The sequence below is a fragment of the Puma concolor genome, chromosome A2 (genome assembly GCF_028749965.1).
Source record: "Puma concolor isolate L17-30 chromosome A2, mPumCon1.1.hap2, whole genome shotgun sequence".
Taxonomy (NCBI): domain Eukaryota; kingdom Metazoa; phylum Chordata; class Mammalia; order Carnivora; family Felidae; genus Puma; species Puma concolor.
In genome coordinates, this window is record NC_141668.1 from 154,243,385 (window position 1) to 154,265,572 (window position 22,188).

Sequence of the window (22,188 nt, forward strand, 5' to 3'; positions counted from 1 at the left end):
AAGAGAGAAATTCCTCAGACTCCCAAGACCTCACTGAGTACCTACTTGCATCTGTGCTCACATACTCTGCTTCCTTCCTGTTAGGATGGGCAATGGACAAACCTTCTAAGCTCCTATCTAAAGCTTTCCCAAATTTGTACAGGAGATCTTATTGCCTCCTACCTTTTCAAGTAATTATTTCCTATGCTTCCTGCACCATCAAGAAATAGATCTTACAAACATGCTATAGTTTCTCTCATTAATAAATTAAACAATTCTTTTTCCTTTCTTGTTTCTTTTTTTTTCTTTTTTTTCTTTACATCCAAGTTAGTTGGCATACAGTGCAATAATGATTTCATGAGTAGAATCCAGTGATTCATCCCCTGCATATGACACTCAGTGCTCATCCCAACAGGTGTCCTCCTTAATGTCCCTTGCCCATTTAGCCCCTCCCACCCACCCACAACCCCTCCAGCAACGCTCAGTTTGTTCTCTTGTATTTAAGAGTCTCTTATGTTTTTTCCCCTCCGTTTTTAGATTATTTTAAAAGCAAACCTTTCTTAACACCACATCTCCTTCATGCCACTGTCTCATGTCTCTGCTCATCTCTATAGCAAAACTCTCAACAGAGCAACCTACAACAGCAATGGCCAGTGACTTCAGTCTAGACAAAATGGTATAGACCCATTTATCTCTGCTCCTCCCTGCTGAGTACAACTATAAACCTGAAAATATGCAAGAAACAATCAAGGAGAACTCTAGAAGGTTGCCTGAAGGATAAATGGTTTGAGACTTCTGGACTGGAGGAACAACACAGCAACAGGGCACTTAGGTCTCCCCACACAACAGAACAAGGTGGTCCAGACGAGGCATTTCCCAAACTCTAACCCAGCACTAGATGACAGCCCATCTGGCCTATTCTTTCCCATGACTAAACAGACTAAATAGAAAGTCCAGCTGAAAACTCCAGGCAAACTGACAAAGGAGATTGATTAGGAGTGCCAACTATCAATAAGCAGACAGGGGAAGCACTCTACTTCCTAGCCAAGTCTGAGGCGACCCTCCCTCATGGAAAGATACCAAGGTGGTGGCGTAGCACCCACAAGAGAGACCAAAACAAATGCCCCAAATTCAAGTTCTGTGACCAACGTTAGATGTCAAAGTTAAAGGTATAGTTGCAAGATCCAAATCAATCCTATGTCTGAGTTCAGTGTCCAGGACAAGTTGAGTTTCAAACCAAGATTCCAGTCTAAGACCAAGCTCCCCTAATCTAGGTCTAGAATTCTGGTTCAGATCAATATTCCAGATCTAAAGTCATATCCTGATGTAGGTCTGATGTCCAAGTCTGAGGTCTTGATATGAGATCAAAGTCTTAGGTTAGAAGTTGAAGCTCAAGTAACAAGGTCCAAGGCCTGGGTCCATCACCAAGGACCAAGTCTAAGGATAGGTCCAACATCACAGACAAACAGAGTTCCACAATTGAGATTTGATGTTCCAAGTCCAAGGTTCCAATTCTATGTCCAAAGACCAGTTTGAGATCGAAGGGCCAAGTCCAAGATCCAGCCCCAAGTCTGAGGTTCCAGGTTCAAGGCCCAGGTCCAGAGTTTGAGAACAAAGTCCCTAAGTCTATTCCAACATTCAGGTCAAAGTCCAGGTCCAAGATCCATGTCCATTTCCAAAGGCCAAGTCTAACATAAGTATCCAAGATCAAATGCAGATCCACATCCTAAGTTCAGGTCCAAAGGGCAGATCCATGTTTAGAACATTCAATGTCCAAGATACAGTTCTAATATCAAAGTCCAAGTCCATGTCCAAGGACCAGGTTTAATGTCAGGACTAACTTACAAGCCAATTCCATATCCAACGTCTACAACAAGGTTCAGGAGCAGGCCAGTGTTTAGTTCCAAACACTATATCCTAGATCTGGATCCAAGTCGAGGTCCATGGTCCAAGTCCAATATCTATGTTCATATTTGAGGCTCAGGTCCAATGTCAGCATTTAATGTTAAATCTAGGTCCAGGTTTACAGTCCAGATTCAAGACACCTGTTCAAGGTTGAGGTACATTCAACCACTTCCAAAGTCCAGGTTCAGGTCAAGACACAAAGTCTGGATCCAAAGTCAGGTCCAGTACAGAGGTTCAATGACCAAGTCCAGGGTCCAATTCTAGGTCCACTTCCCAGGTCTAAGGTGAGTCCAAAATCCAGATTAAATCCATGTCTGAAGTCCAGTTTGAATATCTAGTACAAGGTTGAGTTCCAGTTCCAAGATCCAGATTGAAGTTCTAGTTCCAAGAATATGTATAATCCATTCTAAGTTATAGGATTGGGGGCCAGAAATGAGGTTCAGCTTTAAGGTCTGATATTCACATTTGAGATCTACATCCAGGACTGAAGCCTAAGTCTAAGAACTAAATCCAGGTCTGAGGTCCAGGATCATTGCCAAAATTCACTGCCAAGAATGAATCTTGTTCGTAGATTCAGGTCCAGGTCAAAGATCCAAATGTAGGTACAATTTCTATATTTCAGGTAAGATCCATTATCCAAGGAAATGCAAGATTTGAGATCCAAGTCCAAGATCTGGGTAGAGATTCAATTGCCAGATATGAGGTCAAGTACAAGGAATACAGGTCACTACCAGGTTTAAATTTCAGATCTGAGGTCCAAGATACAGTTCCAAGTAACAACTCCTGGTCCATGTCTAATGACAAAGTATAGTGCCAAAAGTATATGTTCCAGGGGCACCTGGAGGGCTCAGTTGGTTGAGTGTCCAAGTCTTGGTTTTGGCTCAGGTCATGATCTCCCAGTTAGTAAGATCGAGACCTGCATTGGGTGCCACACTAACCCCATGGAGCCTGCCTGGAATTCTTTCTTTCTTCCTCTCTCTCTGCCCCTCCCCTGCTCATTCTCTCTGTCTCTGTCTCTGTCTCTGTCTCTCTCAAAAAATAAATAAATTTTAAACAAACATTTTTTTAATTAAAAAAAAAAAAAAAACAACCAGTATATGTTCTAGGTAAAATCAAAGCTTTAGGTCTAAGTCCAACATCCAAAACCAGGTCCAGATTTAGATCCAAAGATTAGTCCACGTTCATATACAAATTCTGGTCCAAGGTCCAGGTCCAAGGTGCATTTACATCATCCAGATCATGGTCCTAAGTCCAAGATACAGATTGAAATCTGAGTCCCAGCTCCAAGCATGTGTCAGATCCTTGACGAAGGTCCAGATCTAAGGTCAATTCCTAAACACTGAACAAATCCAGGTCTGTGGTTGAGTTCCAAGGTTCAGGTTCAAAGTTCATGTTCATGTCCAGCTCCGATGACCAAATAAAAAAATCCAGGTTCAGGTCCAAATTCCAGTTAAAGGTTATATCCAAGAGGGGTGCCTGGGTGGCTCAGTTGGTTAAGCCTCCAACTTTGGCTGAGGTCATGGTCTCACAATTCTTGAGTTCAAGCCCCATGTTGGGCTCTGCACTGGCAATGTGGAGCCTGCTTGGGATTCACTCCCTCTCTGCCCCTCTCCCACTTGTGCTTCCTCTCTCTCTGTCTCTCTCAGTAAATAAATAATGATTTTTTAAAGGTTATATCCAAAAAACTTGGAAAATCTAGGTCCAAGTTTCAGGTCCAATGTTCATATGCATATCTTAAGTTCATGTCTAAGATCCAGATCCAATGTATAAGTCTAATGTCAGGTATAAGTTACAGGCCCCATCTAGGTCTAAGTTTCAAGCTCAATGTCCAGGAGAAGTCAAAGTTCAGGATGGACATCCAGGTCTAAATCCTTGGCCCAAGGTCACATCCACATCCAGGTCGGAAGTCTAGGCTGGGGTCAGATCCAGGGTCCAGGTATAAAGTTCAAGCCCTCTGTTAGAAGTTCAGATTCAGGGGTGCCTGGTGGCTCAGTTGGTTGAGTCTGACTTCAGCTCAGGTCATGATTTTGAAGTTCATGGGTTCGAGCCCCATGTCAGGCTCTGTGCTGACAGCTTGGAGCCTGGATCCTGCTTTGGATTCTGTATCTCCCCCTCTCTCTGCTCCTCCACTGCTCATGCTCTCTCTCTCTCTCACTCTCTCTCTCTCTCTCTCAAAAAATAAACATTAAAAAATAGTAAAAATAATAAATACAGATTTATAAGCAAATACAATGCCTAAGGTTAGATTCAAAGTCCAGAACTGTTCAGATACATAGTTCAGATATGAATCTAGTTTCAAGGTCCAAGTCCAAAGACCATGACAATGTCCAAGGCCAAGGACCAGGTTGAGATTCAGGTGTGATTTAAGTTCTAGGTCAGGGTCAGAGATCAAGATTTGAAATCAAAATTTAAGGCTCAGGAACAACGTCCAAAGTCTACTTCCAAGATCCAGGTGCAAGTCCCATGGTCCATGTCTACATGAAAGCGTAGGTCCAATGTCCACAACCAAGGTTAGGTCCAGGCCCACATCCAAAGTTGAGGTACAAGGTGCATGTCCAATTTTAAGGGGGGAGGTTGAAGATAAACCAATAAGTTCCAAAGCACAGTTCCAAAACCCAGAGCCAAGTCCGAAGAGTAGGCCTAATGTCAAATCTAATTTCAATGTCAAATTTAGGTCCAGGCCCAAATCCAAGTACTGGGTCCAAGGTCCAAGTCCATATCCAAAATCCAGATCTGATCTCCCAATCAAAGTTTCAATCATTCTTCCAAAGGCCAAGGTCTAGGTCTAAGGTCAGGTTCAATGTTCTGGTCAGGTCGCATCCAGTTCCAAGTACAAATTCAAAGTTCATATACAGAGTTCAGGTCAATGTCCCAAAGATACCACCTCACGCCTGTAATGGGTTGAGTTGTGGCCCTCAAAAATTCATATGTTGAAGTCCTAACTCCAAATACCTCAGAATGTGACCTTATTTGGAAATAGGGTTATTGCAGATGTAATTAGTTAAGATGAAGTCATACAGGAGTAGGTGGACTCCTAATTCAGTATGACTGGTGTCCTTATAAAGAGAAGAAATTTGGCACAGACACACGTACAGGGGGAACTACCATGTGAACATGAAGACAGATACTGGGGCAATTCATCTACAAACCAAAGAATGCTAAAGATTGTCAGAAAAACACCAAAAGCCAGAAGAGAAGTATGAAATGCATTTCTCCCTCCCAGCCCTCAGAAGGCATCAACCCTGCCAACATTTTATCTTGAACTTCTAGCTTCCAGAACTGTGAGACATAACTTTCTGTTGGTTAAGTGACCCAGTTTGTGGTACTTTGTTACGACAGCCCTACCATATAACACTCACGCTCCAAATCAAGGTCTAAGGTCCAGGTCCGTGACCAAGGTCTAGATATAAACTCAGGTCCAAGATTCTGGGAAAATAAAGGTCAAGAACTGAATTATAAGGTTGGAATCCAGTATCTAAATATTGTCCAAGGCCCAGGGTCTAAGTCCAGGACAAATTCCAAGGTCTGAGTAAAAGGTTCACATCCACTTACAATTTCTAGCTTACGATTGTTTCCAAGGAACTGGACAAATTCAGGTCCAAGGTGCATGCCCAACATACATGTGCAGACCTAAGGTCCATGACCAAGGTCAGGTTTAGATGTACACATGAAGTTAGAGCTCCAGATCGAAGTATAGTTCAAAGGTAAAAGTGAATAAATACATGTAATAAGAGGTAATCTTTTACTTTCACTTTCTTAATGGTGTCTTTTGAAGCACAATAGCTTTAAGTGTTTATTAAATCCATTTTGTCATTTTTTTCCTCTTATTTGTTGTGCTTTTGGTGATCTAGAACTTCATTGCCTAACCTAAGATCATAAAGGCTTGCGCCTATGTTTGATAATTTTAGCTCTTACCTTTAGGTCTTTCATTCATTTTGAGAGCAAATTACATATCTGATAAAGGGCTTGTATCAAAAATATATAAAGATTTCTCAAAACTCAATAATAGGAAAACAAACATCCAACAAAGAATATGAGCAAAATGAAAAGATATTAAACATCATTACCCATTAGTGAAATATAAAGTAAGACCATGATGAGATAGCACTATACATCTATTAGAATGTCTAAAATTTAAAATATTATCCATTCCAAGTGTTGGTAAGAATGTGGAGGAACTGAAAGTCTCATACTCTGCTGGTATAAAAAAATGGAACAACCACTTTGGAAAAATTTGGTAGTTTCATAGAAAGTCAAACATACACCCATCATAAGACCCAGTCATTCCACTCCTAATGTTTTTACCCAAGATATCTGAAAGCATATGCTCATACAAAGACTGGTACATGAATGTTCACAATATAGCCAAAATTGGAAACAATCGAAATGGGTAAATGAATAAATTGTAATTTATCCACATAATGAAATATTATTCAGCAATAAAAAGAATGAGCTAGGGGCGCCTGGGTGGCTCAGTCAGTTAAGTGTCTGACTTCAGCTCAGGTCATGATCTCATGGTTCGTGGGTTCAAGCCCCGTGTCGGGCTCTGTGCTGGCAGCTCAGAGCCTGGAGGCTGCTTCTGATTCCATGTCTCCCTCTCTCCCTGCCCCTCCCCCGCTCACACTCTGTCTCTCAAAAATAAATAAATGTAAAAAATAAAAACTAAAAAAAGAGAATGAACTATTGATACATGATGTGGATAATTCTCAAAATAATTATGCTGAGTAAAAGAAGGCATTTTTTCTTTTTTTTTTTTAATTTAAGTTAATTATCATACAGTATAGTCCTGGCTTCAAGAGTAGAATCCAGTGATTCATCTCTTACATATGACACCCAGTGCTCATCCCAAAAAGTGCTCTCCTTAATGCCTATCACCCATTTAACCCTCGCCCCCCAACCACCTCCACTCTAGCAACCCTCAGTTTATTCTCTGTATTTAAGAGTCTCTTATGGTTTGCCTCCCTCTCTGTTTTTACCTTATCTTTTCTTTCCTTCCCTATGTTCATCTGTTGAGTCTCTCAAATTCCACATATGAGTGAAATCATATATGTCTTTCTCTGACTTCTTTCACTTAGCATAATACCCTCTAGTTCCATCCACTTTGTTGCAAATGGCAAGATTTCATTCTTTTTCATCACCACGTAGTATTCCATTATATATATATATTATATCTTCTTTACCCATTCATCAGTTGATGGACATTTGGGTTCTTTCCATAATTTGGCTATTGTCAATAGTGGTGCTATAAATGTTGGGGTGCACGGGCCCCTTTGAATCAGCATTTTTGTATCCTTTGGGTTAATACCTCAAAATTCATCAAATTGTATACTTTATTTTTAAAAAATTGTTTTATATTTATTCATTTTTGAAAGACAGAGAGAGACAGAGCACAAGCAGGGGTGGGGCAGAGGAGGGGGTGGGGACACAGAATCTGAAGCAGGCTCCAGGCTCTGAGCTGTCAGCACAGAGCCTGACGTGGGGCTCAAACTCACGAACCGTGAGATCATGACCTGAGCCGCAGTCGGACGCTCAACCGACTGAGCCACCCAGGTGTCCCCCAAATTGTATACTTTAAAAGTGTTCAGTTGACTGAATGTCAATTATACCTCAATAAAGCCTTAAAAAAGGAAAACAGAATATCTGTCCAAGTATTTTTTTTTAAAGAAAAAAGTTGGGTAAGGGGCGCCTGGGTGGCTCAGTCGGCTGAGTGTCCAACTTTGGCTCAGGCCATTATCTCACAGTTCATGGGTTGGAGCCCCTCGTGGGGCTTTGTGCTGATAGTGCTGAGCCTGCTTCGGGTTCTCTATCTTCCTCTCAACCCCTCTCGCTTGTGCTCTCTCTCTCCCCAAAATAAATAAACATTAAAAAAAGTTGGATAAATAATCAGGGTTAAAAACAGTTCATTTTCACCAGTAATGGGTTTTTGGCTTTAGAATGTAAACAGTTTTTAAGCAAATTCATTGTCTAAGATTTACTGGGTTCATGTAAATAGTGAAAGAATGAATCATTGCAGACACTGAGCTAGTAGAAGTCTGGGTACATCAAGAACCTTTTTGTCAAGGTGTGAAGGCTTAAAATAATTGCTGAAACACAAAGATGTTTCTGTGCCCACCACTCCCTCAAACTCTGGGCCCCTAGTGTTAGAGCACACAAACAGACACAAGAATGAGCCTTTGCCAGTTCCCAAATACAATGCATGGGTTTGTAGTGGGGAAAGGGAACTAAAGTGAACTTGTGAGTAGAGCTTCTGAGCCAGTTCAATGCACCACTGTTGTTGCTCCCACTGCTGACTGCGTAACTGACATGGGTGTTGTACATCCTGTGCTGAGAATGCTCTTGTGTGTTCAGGGACTTGCACACATATGTAAGTGATCTCTGGCTGGCTCAGCAGAAACAACAGAGAATCCCAGGGGTAGGAGAAACCACAGCTCCAAAGACCTAACATCTGTCAGAGAACTCAGAATGGACAAGGTCAGTGGGACAGAAAGGAAAGCCCTGGAATGAGAGCTGGACTTCAAGAACTGGTTCATCTTCCAAAGCTAAGTTTGACAGTGAAAAGAAATCATAATAGATGCTACATGTTGTGCAGTTACTATCTCCCAGACACAGATCTGGCTCCATATGACCATTATGTCCTGTAAGAGAATAACTTCTAAGGCTTAAAAATGATTATTTACAGAAGATGGCAATATGTATTTGTTTTAACCTGAAATCAAGTAAATTCATTTTCTATTTCTGCAACTGGGTATATCTTATTTCAAATCAAACACTTATGATTAAAACATACCAGATTAATAAAAAATATTTTCAGTATAGATTCAGCTTTAAAACAGGTGGTAACAGAAATCCAACAAAATGTGGACATTTCAAAAGAGATACCTCTTCACAGTAGCTATTAGAACATTCAAAAGTTTTCTCACCTATCAGCCTCCCACCACACAAAATCCTCTCCCATAGAATTGGAATCTCTAAGCTCAAACACTCGTTTACCCAAAAAATTCTGTCCCATGAATTCATTATCCTACAAATTCTCCCTCGGGCTTATTCTTCTCGGTCACATATGGCCCTAAGGAGCCTGGGCCCTTGAATCATCCAAGGTCAGGGTGAAGAGTGGGATTTGCTTCCCCCTATGAGCAGCTCCGGATGCCTAAGCTGAGCCCAACTTTATCCCAGCTCTCCAAGAGCACCCTGGATTCACCATTCCTGCATTCTAAGGCTCTGAGACCTCCTTAAGATCTATGATCTCCTTAAGACTTATAAATGCCTAAGTCTCATCCCACCTTTCTCTCTTCCTCCCTGGAGAGAGGCTCACCCTAAGGCCCAGCAGAAGCCACATGGGAGGGCTTTAATTCCCATCTCTCACCGCAAGGTCTAGAAAGAGGTATCATTGAGGTCAGGGTATGAAAGGCGCTCTCACGAGGTGGAAAGTAGGAGCAGAGGCAGGGGAGGTGGGCATGATGATGGAAGCAGCTGCAGAAAACCAGGAACCTGGGGGCACCTGGGTGGCTCAGTAGGTTGAGCGTCTGACTCCTTTTTTTTTTTAATTTAAAAAATTTTTTAATTTATTTTAGATAGAAAGAGTAGGGGAGAGGCAGAAAAGAGTAGAGAGGGGCAGAGAGAGAGACAGACAGACAGACTCTGAAGAAGACTCCAGGCTCTGAGCTGTCAGCACAGAGCCCGACGTGGGACTCCAACTCATGAACTGCAAGATCATGACCTGAGCCGAAGCTGGACACTTAACCAACTGAGTCACCCAAGCGCCCCAAGTTTCCGGTTCTTGATTTTGGCTTAGGTCATGATCTCACGGTTCATGGATTTGAGCCCCACATCAGACTGCACTGATGGTGTAGAGCCTGCTTGGGATTCTCTCTCTCGCTGTCTCTCTGCCTCTGTCTTTCTCTCTCAAAATAAATAAACTTAAAAAAGGAAAGGAAAAGAAAGGAGAGGAAAGGAAAGGAAAGGAAAGGAAAGGAAAGGAAAGGAAAGGAAAGGAAAGGAAAGGAAAGAAAACCAGGACCCCTGGGTTGAGTTGAGAGTGCACTCCTACAAAGCCTCATGGGAAAATGGCCTCTAAAGGCGGATCTGTTAACACGTTAAAACTGCAAAGGTAGGATGGTGTAATGGGAGTGTCTCTATTACCCAGGGAGGCAGAGGGTAGGGAATCAGTCACAGCAACGTGAGCTGACCTTGGAAGGTTCTATCCTCATCCCCATGAAGTCAGGAAAGGGGCAGACACAGCAAGTTGCTCCTCCAGTGCCCTCTCTGCACACCCCCAAAAACACTCTTCCCCACAGTCCCAGCCTGCAGGCACTTCAACATTAAAAGAAAATTTGGGAAACAAAGGAAGGAGTCTGTACTGAAAGGCGAGGCTAAGAAAAAAAAAAAAAAAAAGGGATGAAGCATTTGTGGGGCTAAATAAAACTTCCCCAAAAGGGGCAGAACCAGAGAACCTTAGGGGCATGTTTGAAGGATGAAGCCAGCAGGAACACAGGAACTGAACACTGGTCTCAGTTTTACTCAGCAGGCCCTACAGTTTTTGAATCTGGGATCTCTTAACATCCGTCAGAAACCAGCCATTTGCCCCTACAGCAAAACTTCAGCCATTCCTCCCTAGGCAGGACATTCTATGAACCCCAACTGTCCTCGGAGTGTTTGCCTCCTTTTCCCATCCTTTCCTCCACCCACAACCCTTTGTTCTGAAGATCTCACAACACCTTAAGCCTGTCATTGTGGAGACTGTGCCATCCTAGACCCGATCTCAATCCCTTTTCCACGAAGGAAGACAAAGGAGGGAGCGACTTCTGACTGAAGACTCCTGAAGCTATCTGCCCCGGCCTGGACAGAGGTCTCCTCTGCACCTCTCCCGTGATTCCCGAATCTGACAGTGGTCTCACTAAGCCAGGCCCGTGTAGTATCTCTACAACATCTGTGTGGATTTGATTATTTTTTACAGTTTTTATTTGATTTTGAGAGAGAGAGAGAGCGTGTGTGTGAGGGAAGGGAAAGAGAGACAGGGAGAGAGAGAATCCCAAGCAGGCTCCTCTCTGACAGCATGGAGCCTGATGCAAGGCTCTAACTCACAAACCATGATAGCATGATGCAAGCTGAAGTCAGATGCTTAACCAATTGAGCCACCCAGGCACCCTGTGTGGATTTTAATAGAAAACAAATATTTTTTCTTTCCATCATGTTGGCCAAGAAGGGAGTGAGACAAATCAGGAATCTGGGCCATCTGGGCCCTGGGGATGTAAGACAGGTGAGAGTGGCTTTAGCAGCATAGTGAGGACGGATGTGGGTGGGTGGCTAAAAGGCTGGGCACTGAGATTGGGGGATGGGGGTGTTTCTGAGGGGCTGTGCTTGAAAGCCTCGAAACCTGGTATTATCAGACTGGTGGTGGGCATGGCTGGTAATCTTACACCTGCCAGGAGAGGGCCAAAGCAGCATAGTTATGAGGTGTAAGTCCTGAGACTAAAGAACTTTTGGGGGGTGGTTAAAGGGACCTGGGCTTGGGATTAGATGGTAGAAGGAAGACATGGCTGCGGAGTCCCTCAGATTGCAGGGTTAGAGACCCAACCTTGAGCAATACCTAAAGGTGAGGGTAGAAGAGGATACAGCAGGTTAGGAACATAGAAAAAAAGAAAACAGGAGAGCATGGCAGAAGTCAATGGAAGTCAATGGACTTGCAGAAGGAAGTAAGAAGTCGTCAATCAGGTGCAAAGACCGCTTCCCCAAGAGGACCATAGCTCGGTACCTCTCTTCTCAGAAGCTGGGCCTCTGCCATCTTCACGCTCACAGAGGGCATAAGGGGTCAGAAGACTGTCCCTGAAGCCCACTCATGTACGGTGGACAGATTTGACTCTCAGTGTTTCTTTTTTTTTTAATTCCTTTTTTAAAGTTTATTTATTTAGAGAGAGAGAGCATGCACGCAAACTGTCAGCACAGAGCCTGACGCGGGGCTCGATCTCATGAACTGAGAGATCATGACCTGAGCTGAAATCAAGAGCCAGGTGTTTAACCCACTAAACCACCCAGGCTCCTGAGTCTCAGTGTTTCTTAAGAGGCCACCTCCAGCTAACACTATACCCTCACTCCCTGTACATAAGATTTCTCCCTGAGCATATCCTCTGCTGTGTAATGAGGAGTGATATCCAGCTAACGCCTAGCCCACATTCCCTTACAATCAAGACTTCTCCCCTGTGTGTGTCCTCTGGTGTGTCTGATGGATAACTTGTTGCTAGGTCACACCCTTGCTCCTTGTACACCTAAGGCCTTTCCCTTGAGTGTGTCCTTTGATGTGTGCTGAGAGTAGACTTGTGGCTAAAGCCTCGCCCACACACCATGCACTTGTAAGGCTCCTCTCCTGTGTGTGTCCTCTGCTGTGTGCTGAGGACTGTCTTGTGGCTAAAAGCTCACACACACACACAAGGCTCCTCCCCAGAATGCGTCTTCTGGTGGGTGATGAGGTATGATTTCACCCTAAAGCCACAGCCACAGTTCCTGCACACATAAGGCTTATCTCCTGTGTGAATCCTCTGGTGCTTCATGAGGTCTGATTTTTCCGTAATGCCTCACCTATACACTGTGCACACGTTCTCCCTTGTGTGTGTTCTCTGGTGTCTGATGACGTGTGACTTGCAGCTAAAAGCTTGCCCACACTCCCCGCACCCATGAGGCTTTTCCCCTGTGTGTGTCCTCTCATGTCTGATGAAATGTGACTTCCCACCGAAGCCTCGCCCACACTCCCTGCACACGCGTGTTTCCCCTGTGACTGCCTTGTGTCTGAGTAAGTTTGTCTTCCGGCTGAAATCTAGTCCACGCTCTCCAAACTCCACTGCTCCAAATCCTCAGGCTTCTACCCTCTCAAGAACCTTGTGTGCTTTCCCAGAGCATGTCCTAGGGGCTGGCCTGAGTTGTACCTTCAACACTCAATTGCCTGTCTGGGAGCTGGGGTGAACTAGGGGAGTCCCCCTCTCAGTTATACTCCCAGATAAGGATTTAGAATCTCCCCTTGCTTGATTGTCTGCTTCGGCCCCCCGGTTGGTTTTCATCAGAATGCTGTTGCTGCCGCTGCTGATACTCTGGGCAAGAATCTCCTGGTCGGAGTGGATTTACTGAGTGCAAATCTGGAATAGGACGACTGCGCAGCTCATGTTGACTAAGAAATTGCTGCTCGTCAAAGGCCAGAGGGCAGGAGGGCCAGGGATGGACTTCTGGATTTGATTCTGCTGAAGAAAGGAAGTTCCCAAAGTATTCACAGGAAAAGTTCACTGGGTTCTTCTTCCTTGTCTTACAGTTAAGATCTAGCCCGTCAATCGTTCACAATGACTCATGTCTGTCTCCCCGAGATGTGCTTTACAGGACCTACGTTTCCATTCACCTTCTTTAAACTTTTTATTTGGATACAATTTCAAATGTACAGAATAGTTGCAAGATTAAGAACAATACAAAGAAAACATCTAAGCACCCTCTACCCAAATTACCTATTGTTAACATGTATATGTTATATGTGTGTGTGTGTACATGCATATGTATGTATATGTTTTTTCTGAGCCATTTGAGAGTATACAGCATACATCATGACTCTTTACCCCTAAATACTTTGGTGTGGATTTCATAAAAGTAGGGATATTCTCGGGGTATCTGGGTGGCTCAGTCACTTAAGCATCTGCCTTCAGCTCAGGTCATGATCTCACAGTTTGTGGGTTCGAGCCCCACATTGGGCTCTGTGCTGACAGCTCCGAGCCTGGAGCCTGGTTCAGATTCTGTGTCTCCCTCTCTCTCTGCCCCTCTCCCACTTGTACTCTCTTTCAAAAATAAATAAACATTACATTTTTTTTTAATTTAAAAATAAGTAGGGAGATTCTTTCATAACTGCAATATAGTTATCAACTTCAATAGATTTGACATTTATGTTATAACTGTATCTAACTCCCATATATATTCCAATCCTGTCATTTGAACCAATAATGTCCTTTATAGCACTTTGCCTGAAGTACAGGATCCAGTCTAGGATCAGGTATTATAAGTAGTTATTATGTTTCTTTAGTTTCCTTCCCCTATTTTTAGAGAACACTCTCATGTTCTAGAATACATGAAGAGCATTCCTGATGTTCTTCCATAATTAGATTCAGATTATGCACTACATTCAAATTTTACATATCACATCTTTTACTAGAATGCAAAAAAAGAAAAAAAAAAAAAACCACAGCAGAACCTATTGTTCACATTATCCCAACAAGGAATACTCCAAGTAAACATCAGGGGAATCTTCTGCTCTGTAAGTATCTGCAATTATACTAAAATTATCTTCTAGGCCATAGCCAGCTACACTGACACATATAGCTACAACCATTTGTTAGCATCAAGAGAGAACAATCGTTGTGATCTCTATGGGAATGTCCTTTGTGACTTTTCCTATGGGAAGAAAGAATAGTTGACGTAGGAATCACTCAGTCTGGATGTCCTCCAATGCAGAAGGCAATATGGAACGGTTGTTAAAGAGCATATGTGAAAACTACATCTGAGTTTCCCCATCCATTCACAGATATCTGTTAGAGGACTAGTATGAATCAGCTTGTACCAGGAAGTGGAAGTTCAGCAGCAGAAAAACAGGCAGGCAAAACAGACTTAAGTGATGTTGGCTCTTGCCCTCCCACCCCCTCAATTAGTTCAAGATCTGCTCTGCTCTGTTTTCCACAAATCAGCACATACCAAAATGTTTACCATTTGGCGGCACTAACCTAAGAAATATCAAAACTGGATTGCAATTGTTTCTGATCAGCTGAAGATGATAAAACATGGACTCTTGGTAATCAGAGGAGACCAGACCCTTTACTGACCCCAACTGAAGACTCTTTCCTGATTAATAAGAGGATTGCTTTAATCAAATATGTACAGACCCACAGATTCATTCCATCCTATTCAGAACGCTAACTTTTGGGGCGCCTGGGTGGCGCAGTCGGTTAAGCATCCGACTTCAGCCAGGTCACGATCTCGCGGTCCGTGAGTTCGAGCCCCGCGTCGGGCTCTGGGCTGATGGCTCAGAGCCTGGAGCCTGTTTCCGATTCTGTGTCTCCCTCTCTCTCTGCCCCTCCCCCGTTCATGCTCTGTCTCTCTCTGTCCCAAAAATAAATAAACGTTGAAAAAAAAAATTTTTAAGAAAAAAAAAAAGAATGCTAACTTTTTAGCTTTTATTAGCACAAATACCATAAAACTGCCTTTATAGTCCTTTAACATCACTGATATTTCTCTGCAAACTATTCAGTAAAAGGTGTTTGTTTATTTTACTGGTTTACATCTTTTTTTAAATGGCTGACTGTAGATTTTTTTTTAATTTTATTTTTTAAAATTTACATCCAAATTAGCATATAGTGCAATAATGATTTTAGGAGTAGATTCCTTACTGCCCTTTACCCATTTAGCCCATCCCCCCCTCCCACAACCCCTCCCATAACCCTCAGTTTGTTCTCCATATTTACGAGTCTCTTCTGTTTTGTCCCCCTCCCTGTTTTTATATTATTTTTGTTTCCCTTCCCTCATGTTCATCTGTTTTGTCTCTTAAAGTCCTTTCTGATTTGAGTGAAGTCATATGATATTTGTCTTTCTCTGACTAATTTCGCTTAGCATAATACCCTCCAGTTCCATCCACATAGTTGCAAATGGCAAGATTTCATTCTTTTTGATTGCCGAGTAATACTCCATTGCGTGTGTGTGTGTGCGTGTGTGTGTGTGCGTGTGTGTGTGTGTGTGTGTGTGTGTGTGTGTGTATACCCCACATCTTCTTAATCCATTCATCCATTGATGGACATTTGGGCTCTTTCCATACTTTGGCTATTGTTGATGGTGCTGCTATAAACATGGGGGTGCATGTGTCCCTTCGAAACAGCACACCTGTATCCCGTGGATAAATGCCTAGTAGTGCAATTGCTGGGTCATAGGGTAGTTCTATTTTTAGTTTTTTTGAGGAATCTCCATACTGTTTTCCAGAGTGGCTGCACCAGCTTGCATTCCCATTTACTGGTTTACATCTTTAGCTGACAATTAAATAAACTCAGAATTTTTTTTTCAGTAAGCTTTGTTTTATGACCTGACATTTGGGTTGTAAGAGTTGTTATTATTACCATTATTATTCACCATAATAAATAGCACTTGCAATAGGCCCAGTATTTCACTATACAGTGCTCTTCATGAAAATCAAATTTAATCCTATTATCATTTAATAGATAGGGAAACAGGTTTAGAGGAGTTAAGTAACTTATTCACAGTCACAGAGGAAGAAGAGACAAAACAGGGTTCAGGACGTCCTCTTAAACAAACTACAGATAACTCTGACTACTGAGCATACAAAGGTTTATATCCTACTAAATCTGTCCTTAAAGGAAAAGAAAATCTTCTAAGCAAAAAACGACACTCTTGTTGGTTTGACTAGGTCTTTGAAGAACAGAAAAGAAGCCAATGAGAATTAAGCCCCTGACACAGCTGCAGTCTTGTGGGGGGAAAGCTAACCAAATCTGGCCTGTAGACTAAATCTGGGGGCTGTCTAGGGCTGCAAAGCTGCCACGCAGACATCCTGAGCAGGAGATTCACAGACACCCAGCCCACTGCACTGACTCTCTCAGGACAAAATGAGGGGTGGCTAGGTCATGCTGCTCCAGAGGGGCTACTGAACCCAGTCCTACCAGGACCCTCATCCATCCAAAAGGTAGTATTCCCTGGAGCCCAGAGAGCTCTGCCCTGAGATCAGGAATAGAAGTAGGGGTAGAAGGGGGTGCCTAAAGCCAATTCTCTCTCTTCCTTCTTTGTTTAACATTCCTAATAAGTAGGGTTGTTCACTTTAAAAAATAAAAAGGCCAGGGCACCTGGGTGGCTCAGTCGTTAAGCATCTGACTTCCACTCAGGTCATGATCCCATGGTTCAGAAGTTCAGGTCCCACATCAGGTGAGCACGAGCCTCGCTTTGGGTATAAATAAATAAATAAACAAAACCACGAGCTCCACTTCAGATGAGCCCACTTCTCTCTCTCTCTCCCTCTCTTTCTGCCCCTTGCTCACTTACATTCTCAAATAAATAAATAAATAAATAAGGAAGTACATAATGTTTAGAGTAAAAGCCAAGTTCCTCAGAGGGACCTGCCAGGTTCCACATTCCCTGGTGACCTATGGCCTGACTCCATCTATTCTCCACCCTTCATTCGCTCCATTGGAGGCACACTGACCTCTCCTCCTAAAGCCTTGCACTGGCTGGTTCCCATGTCTGGAATACCTTTCTCCCTGACATATTGCTGGTATTTTCCAAGAACCTGGACCTGGACCTAACATTTAAGAGTTAAAATATTTTTGAATGAATAAGTGGTAACAGCAGAGTTAATTAAGAAAGAACTAAAAGGTTAGGCAGAAGACAGATAAGAGGTTGTCAACACTGTCAAAACCTAAGTCTCCTATTTTTTAAAAAAAGATTTTATTTTGGGGGCGCCTGGGTGGCTCAGTTGGTTAAGTATCTGACTCTTGATTTTGGCTCAGATCATGAACTCAGGAGCCCCACGGGCTTTGCAATGACAGGATGGAGCCTGCTTCAGATTCTGTGTCTCCCTCTCTCTGCCCCTCCCCCACACAGGCTCTGCTCACTCTTTCTCTCTCAAAATAAATAAATAAACTTTTAAAAAAATGAATTCTTGGGGCGCCTGGGTGGCGCAGTCGGTTAAGCGGCCGACTTCAGCCAGGTCACGATCTCGCACTCCGCGAGTTCGAGCCCCGCGTCGGGCTCTGGGCTGATGGCTCAGAGCCTGGAGCCTGTTTCCGATTCTGTGTCTCCCTCTCTCTCTGCCCCTCCCCCGTTCATGCTCTCTCTCTCTCTGTCCCCCCAAAAATAAATAAACGTTGGAAAAAAAAAATTAAAAAAAAAAATGAATTCTTTAAAATTTTTATCTATTTCTTTTTTTGTTTGTTTGTTTACTTATTTTTGAGAGAGACAGAGTGTGAGTAGGGGAGGGGCAGAGAGAGAAGAGGAGACACAGAATCAGAAGCAGGCTCTGAGCTGTCAGCACAAAGTCTGACACAGGGCTTGAACTCACAAACTGGGAGATCATGAACTGAGTGAGGGAGATCATGAACTCACAAACTGGGAGATCATTAACCAACTGAGCCACCCAGGCTCCCCTTTAAAATTTTTATTTTAAGTTTCTTTATCTATTTTGAGGAAAGGAGAGAGAGCACAAGTGGGAGGGGTGGGAACAGAAAGAGAGAGAGAATCCCAAGCATACTCTTTACTGTCAGTACAGTTCCTGATGAGGGACTTGAACCCATGAACCATGAGGTCATGACCTGAGCCGAAATCACGAGTCAGATGCTTAACTGACGGAGCCATCTAGGTGCCCATAAAATGAATTCTTTAAAAAAAGATTTTATTTTATTTTATTTTATTTTATTTTATTTTATTTTATTTAAGAGAGAGACAGAGAGTAAGCAGGGGAGAGGGAAGAAGGGGGGGAGGGAGAGAGAGAGAGAGAGAGAGAATATCTTAAGCAGGCTTCATGCTCAGCACAGAGCCCCACTTGGTGCTTGATCCCATAATCCTGGTATCATGACCCGAGCCTAAACCAAGAGACGGATGCTCAACTGGCTGAGACACGCAGGTGCCCATAAAGATTTTATTTTTAAGTAATTCTTTAACACCCAACATGGGGCTTAAACTCATAACCCCGAGATCAAGAGTTGCACGCTCCACTGACTGAGCCAACCAGGTGCCCCCAAAGCCTCCTTTCGATAGTCTATGTATTCTAACATCTCATTTACTATCTTGAAATGAAATTTATATTTAATGAAATATACCTATACAAAGAACATTTTTAAAAGAATGTAATGCTGTATCCAAAATGTAAAAGAGGATTTTAAAAAGTAATTTACAATAAAACTTCAGGCATTTCAATATTAATTTCTTGTCAGGACTACATTAAGGGACATAACAAAGCAATCACATGCTTATAGCTATAGACAGATCATTGTGGACATGACAGGTACAAACGCAGAAAGACACAAATGTGCCTTAATGATGATAAGCATGTGCATATTTTATTGGTGATAGACACAGGTGTGCTGAATAGATGGTGACTTAAACACTACAGTCAGCACTGTCATTGGTGATGGGATTTTTTTCATATTGGTGAACACCTCTTGGTAAATCTGGAAAGTATTTTCCCTCGATTTATAATGCATGAAAAAATTACTTTTTGATATTATCTAAAACAGATTTATATTCTAGATTAAGAGCATTACATACAGATCCAGGGCCTGTGGGGAAAAACCAGGATAGGGAGGAAGAATTGATACAGATTTAAGAGACATTAGGAAAAAAAAAAATTAAATGGGTGGATCTTGTCTGGATCCTGATTCAAATCTGCAAAAAGACTTTTTCGAGATGCTCAGGTAAATCTGAACATGGGCTAGGTATTAGATGATATGGAAGGTGTTACTGATAATTTTGTGGCATGTGATAATGATACTGTGGTTTTGTAAATCAAAATGTCTTTATTTATTAGAGGTACACTGATATATTTAGGAGTGGTACATCACATTATGTGCAATTTGCTTTAAAAAATTCAGCAATGAGAGGAAAAAAGATATGGAGAGAAAGGAAAGGATGAATCAAGGGTAGCAAAATAGTTTAAAGCCTTAAATGTTTCAGTGCAAAGATTAAATTGAATCAGGCTATTTTAAGACAATGTTAACAGAGTCCTCAGAATCAACAAAATGTATCAGCATAGAGACTAAGAAGACCTGGTGAAACAAGATAAAAACAAGACCAAATCATATTGGCAGTTGAAAGCAAAATTAAATGGATGAATCTACATTGAAAGAGACAGAGAAACCAGGTCAAAAGCCAAATGGAGTAAAATGGGGCCAATTCAGATTAGATGAAAAGAGCTCAAAACAGATCCAAGCCATTGAAAAATAAAACAGACAAGAACTACCAAATTCTTAGCTATGTCAAATGAAGAAAAATCCTGAAAAATCTCCTGACAGAAATGTGTATGCAACTCTGAAAATGTAACTCTTAAGAACTCAGGAATATCCCGGATAATTTTGTACTTGCCAACCTAAACAAATAATGTTTTAGGTTTTAAGTAAATGAGCAAAAATATGATTTATGATACTCAAATAATTTATGAAACACAAAACTGATGGATTCAGTTACACTTTAAACTTGAACTTCTAGGACACGGACGTCATCTCTTAACCACTGTCCTTTCCTCCTGGCTCTCTGTGCTCCAATCACACTGGCCTCCTTGCTTTTCCTTAAAACAGCAAGGCATGCTCCTTTCTTGGGGTTTTAGCACTGGGTGCTCCCCTACCTGGAACAGTTTTCCATCACATTCACATATCTAACTTTTTTACCTCCTTCAAGCCTCTGTTCAAACATATCCCCTCATAGAAGACTATCCTGATCACCCAATTTAATAATTCACCCAGCTGCCTCCACACCCTGGCACTCTGGATCCCCCTTATTATTCTGCTGTACTTAATTTATACATCTTATACATTTTATTAGCCATGTAGAGCTTATATTTTACCTAGCTTATAATTTACCTGTATATACCATTTATTATATTTGTTAGTCTCCTACACTAGAATGTAGGCATCGTGACAAAAGAAATGCCTTATTACTTTATTCAGTGATGTGTTCTTAGAACATTGGTTGGCACAGTGTAAATGGTAAATAAATATATGAATGGAAAAAGGATGGAAGAGAATAGGTTGTCACCCAACTAGATTCCTGAAATTCTCCAGCATCACTTCTTTATACAGGTTCCTCTGCTCCAGGTCAGTTTCTTCCACTCTGCCTCAGTGAAAATCACAGCCACATCCTCGAATTTCACTGGTCCCCTAAATCAACCTATAAATTCACATTCATCACATCACCATCAATATTCACAAGGAGAACGAAACTGGTGGTCCTGAAGAATCTAGCTACATAAGAAATGGATCTGAGGGTTTTCAGGGTTGAGCATTACTCTATACTTGGCTTGGTATTAAAACATATGAGAGGCACAACTAATCCACAAAACACACTCCTTGCCCTGGAACACTTACAATTTCATTGGAAAAAACTATTTTTGAATCAACAATAAAACATATCAAAAAAGAGTTCAGGAATATGAATTTGACAACTCATAATGGATGAAATTCAAAGAAAGAATAGAAGACAAGTAAAAGCAAGGAAGGCAGCACAGAGGCAGGGCTCATACTGGCATTAGGGATAATGAAGATTAGAGAAGGAATGAAGGCAACTCAGACTATAGAGGAAAAGGGGGGGTTGCTGAGGCTAGGTCTAGAATGAACATTTGTGAACCCTTATTAAAACAGACTTCTCAGGGGTGCCTGGGTGGCTTGGTCGGTTGAGCATCTGGCTCTTGATTTCGGCTCAGTTCATGATCTCACAGTTCATGAGATCGAGCCCATGGCAGGCTCTGCACTGACAGTGTGGAGCCTGCGTGGGTTTCTCTCTCTCCCTTTCTCTCTGCCCCTCCCCCACTCATGCCCACACACGTGTGCACGCACGCTGTCTCTCTGATTCTCTCTCTCAAAAATAAATAAATAAACATTTTTAAAAAATAAAGAAATTCATATTTCAATGTCCATAAATAAAGTTTTATTGGAACACAGAAATATCCATTTGTTTACCTATCGGCTGCTTTCACACAATGGCAGAGTTGAGTGATTTCAACAAAAACCATGTGGCTCACAAAGGCTAAATAAAACATTTACCATCTGACCCTTTATAGAAAAAGTCTGCCAAGCCCTGTCTTAGACTGCTCTTGTTTGTTACATCCAAAGTTATTTGCTCTGGATTCTGATCTGCTTTCCTCAAGGTCTTTGCCATTACTGAAGCAATTTGATTTTTGGCATTCAGGTCAGGGGCAATAGTCAGAAAAGGGAGCAACCTGTCTCCAGGTCTGCTTTCATATTTCTTTGATTCCAAATTTCACTGCCAACACAACACACCTTTCAATTTAACAGCTGGTCATTTGTTGTTGGGTTGGAGCCTCTCAACTCCAATCAGCTTGTAGCCCCTATGGGCCCGTTCCAACTTGGACTTCAGCTTATCTTCCAACACCCCAGAGCTGCTGCAAAGGACTTGCTGATTCACACCCTAATTTTCTCTAAGGCCTGGTACATGGCCTTCCTATCAGAAATCAGGTTATTGAAGGTAGCCATGTGACTTGCCTCCCAGTGAAATGTGAGTGGAACTGGCATGTCTTTCTTCTAAACAACAACTTTAAGAGCCACTATGTGGTTTCACCTCTTCATC

General features: G+C 42.2%; 1 protein-coding gene and 1 long non-coding RNA gene across 2 annotated transcripts in view; both read right to left on the minus strand.

The window, feature by feature from the left end:
• The window catches only part of LOC147583614 (uncharacterized), a 31,853-nt gene that overhangs the window by 6,027 nt on the left and 3,638 nt on the right, over positions 1-22,188 (minus strand). The window lies entirely within an intron of this gene.
• On the minus strand, positions 7,822-13,200 carry ZNF589 (zinc finger protein 589; the record flags this gene model as incomplete). Its single annotated transcript, XM_086698324.1, is given in 2 exon segments — positions 7,822-12,923; positions 12,925-13,200. Coding segments are annotated over 2 exon segments (747 nt in total), but the record flags the coding sequence as incomplete, so codon positions are not given.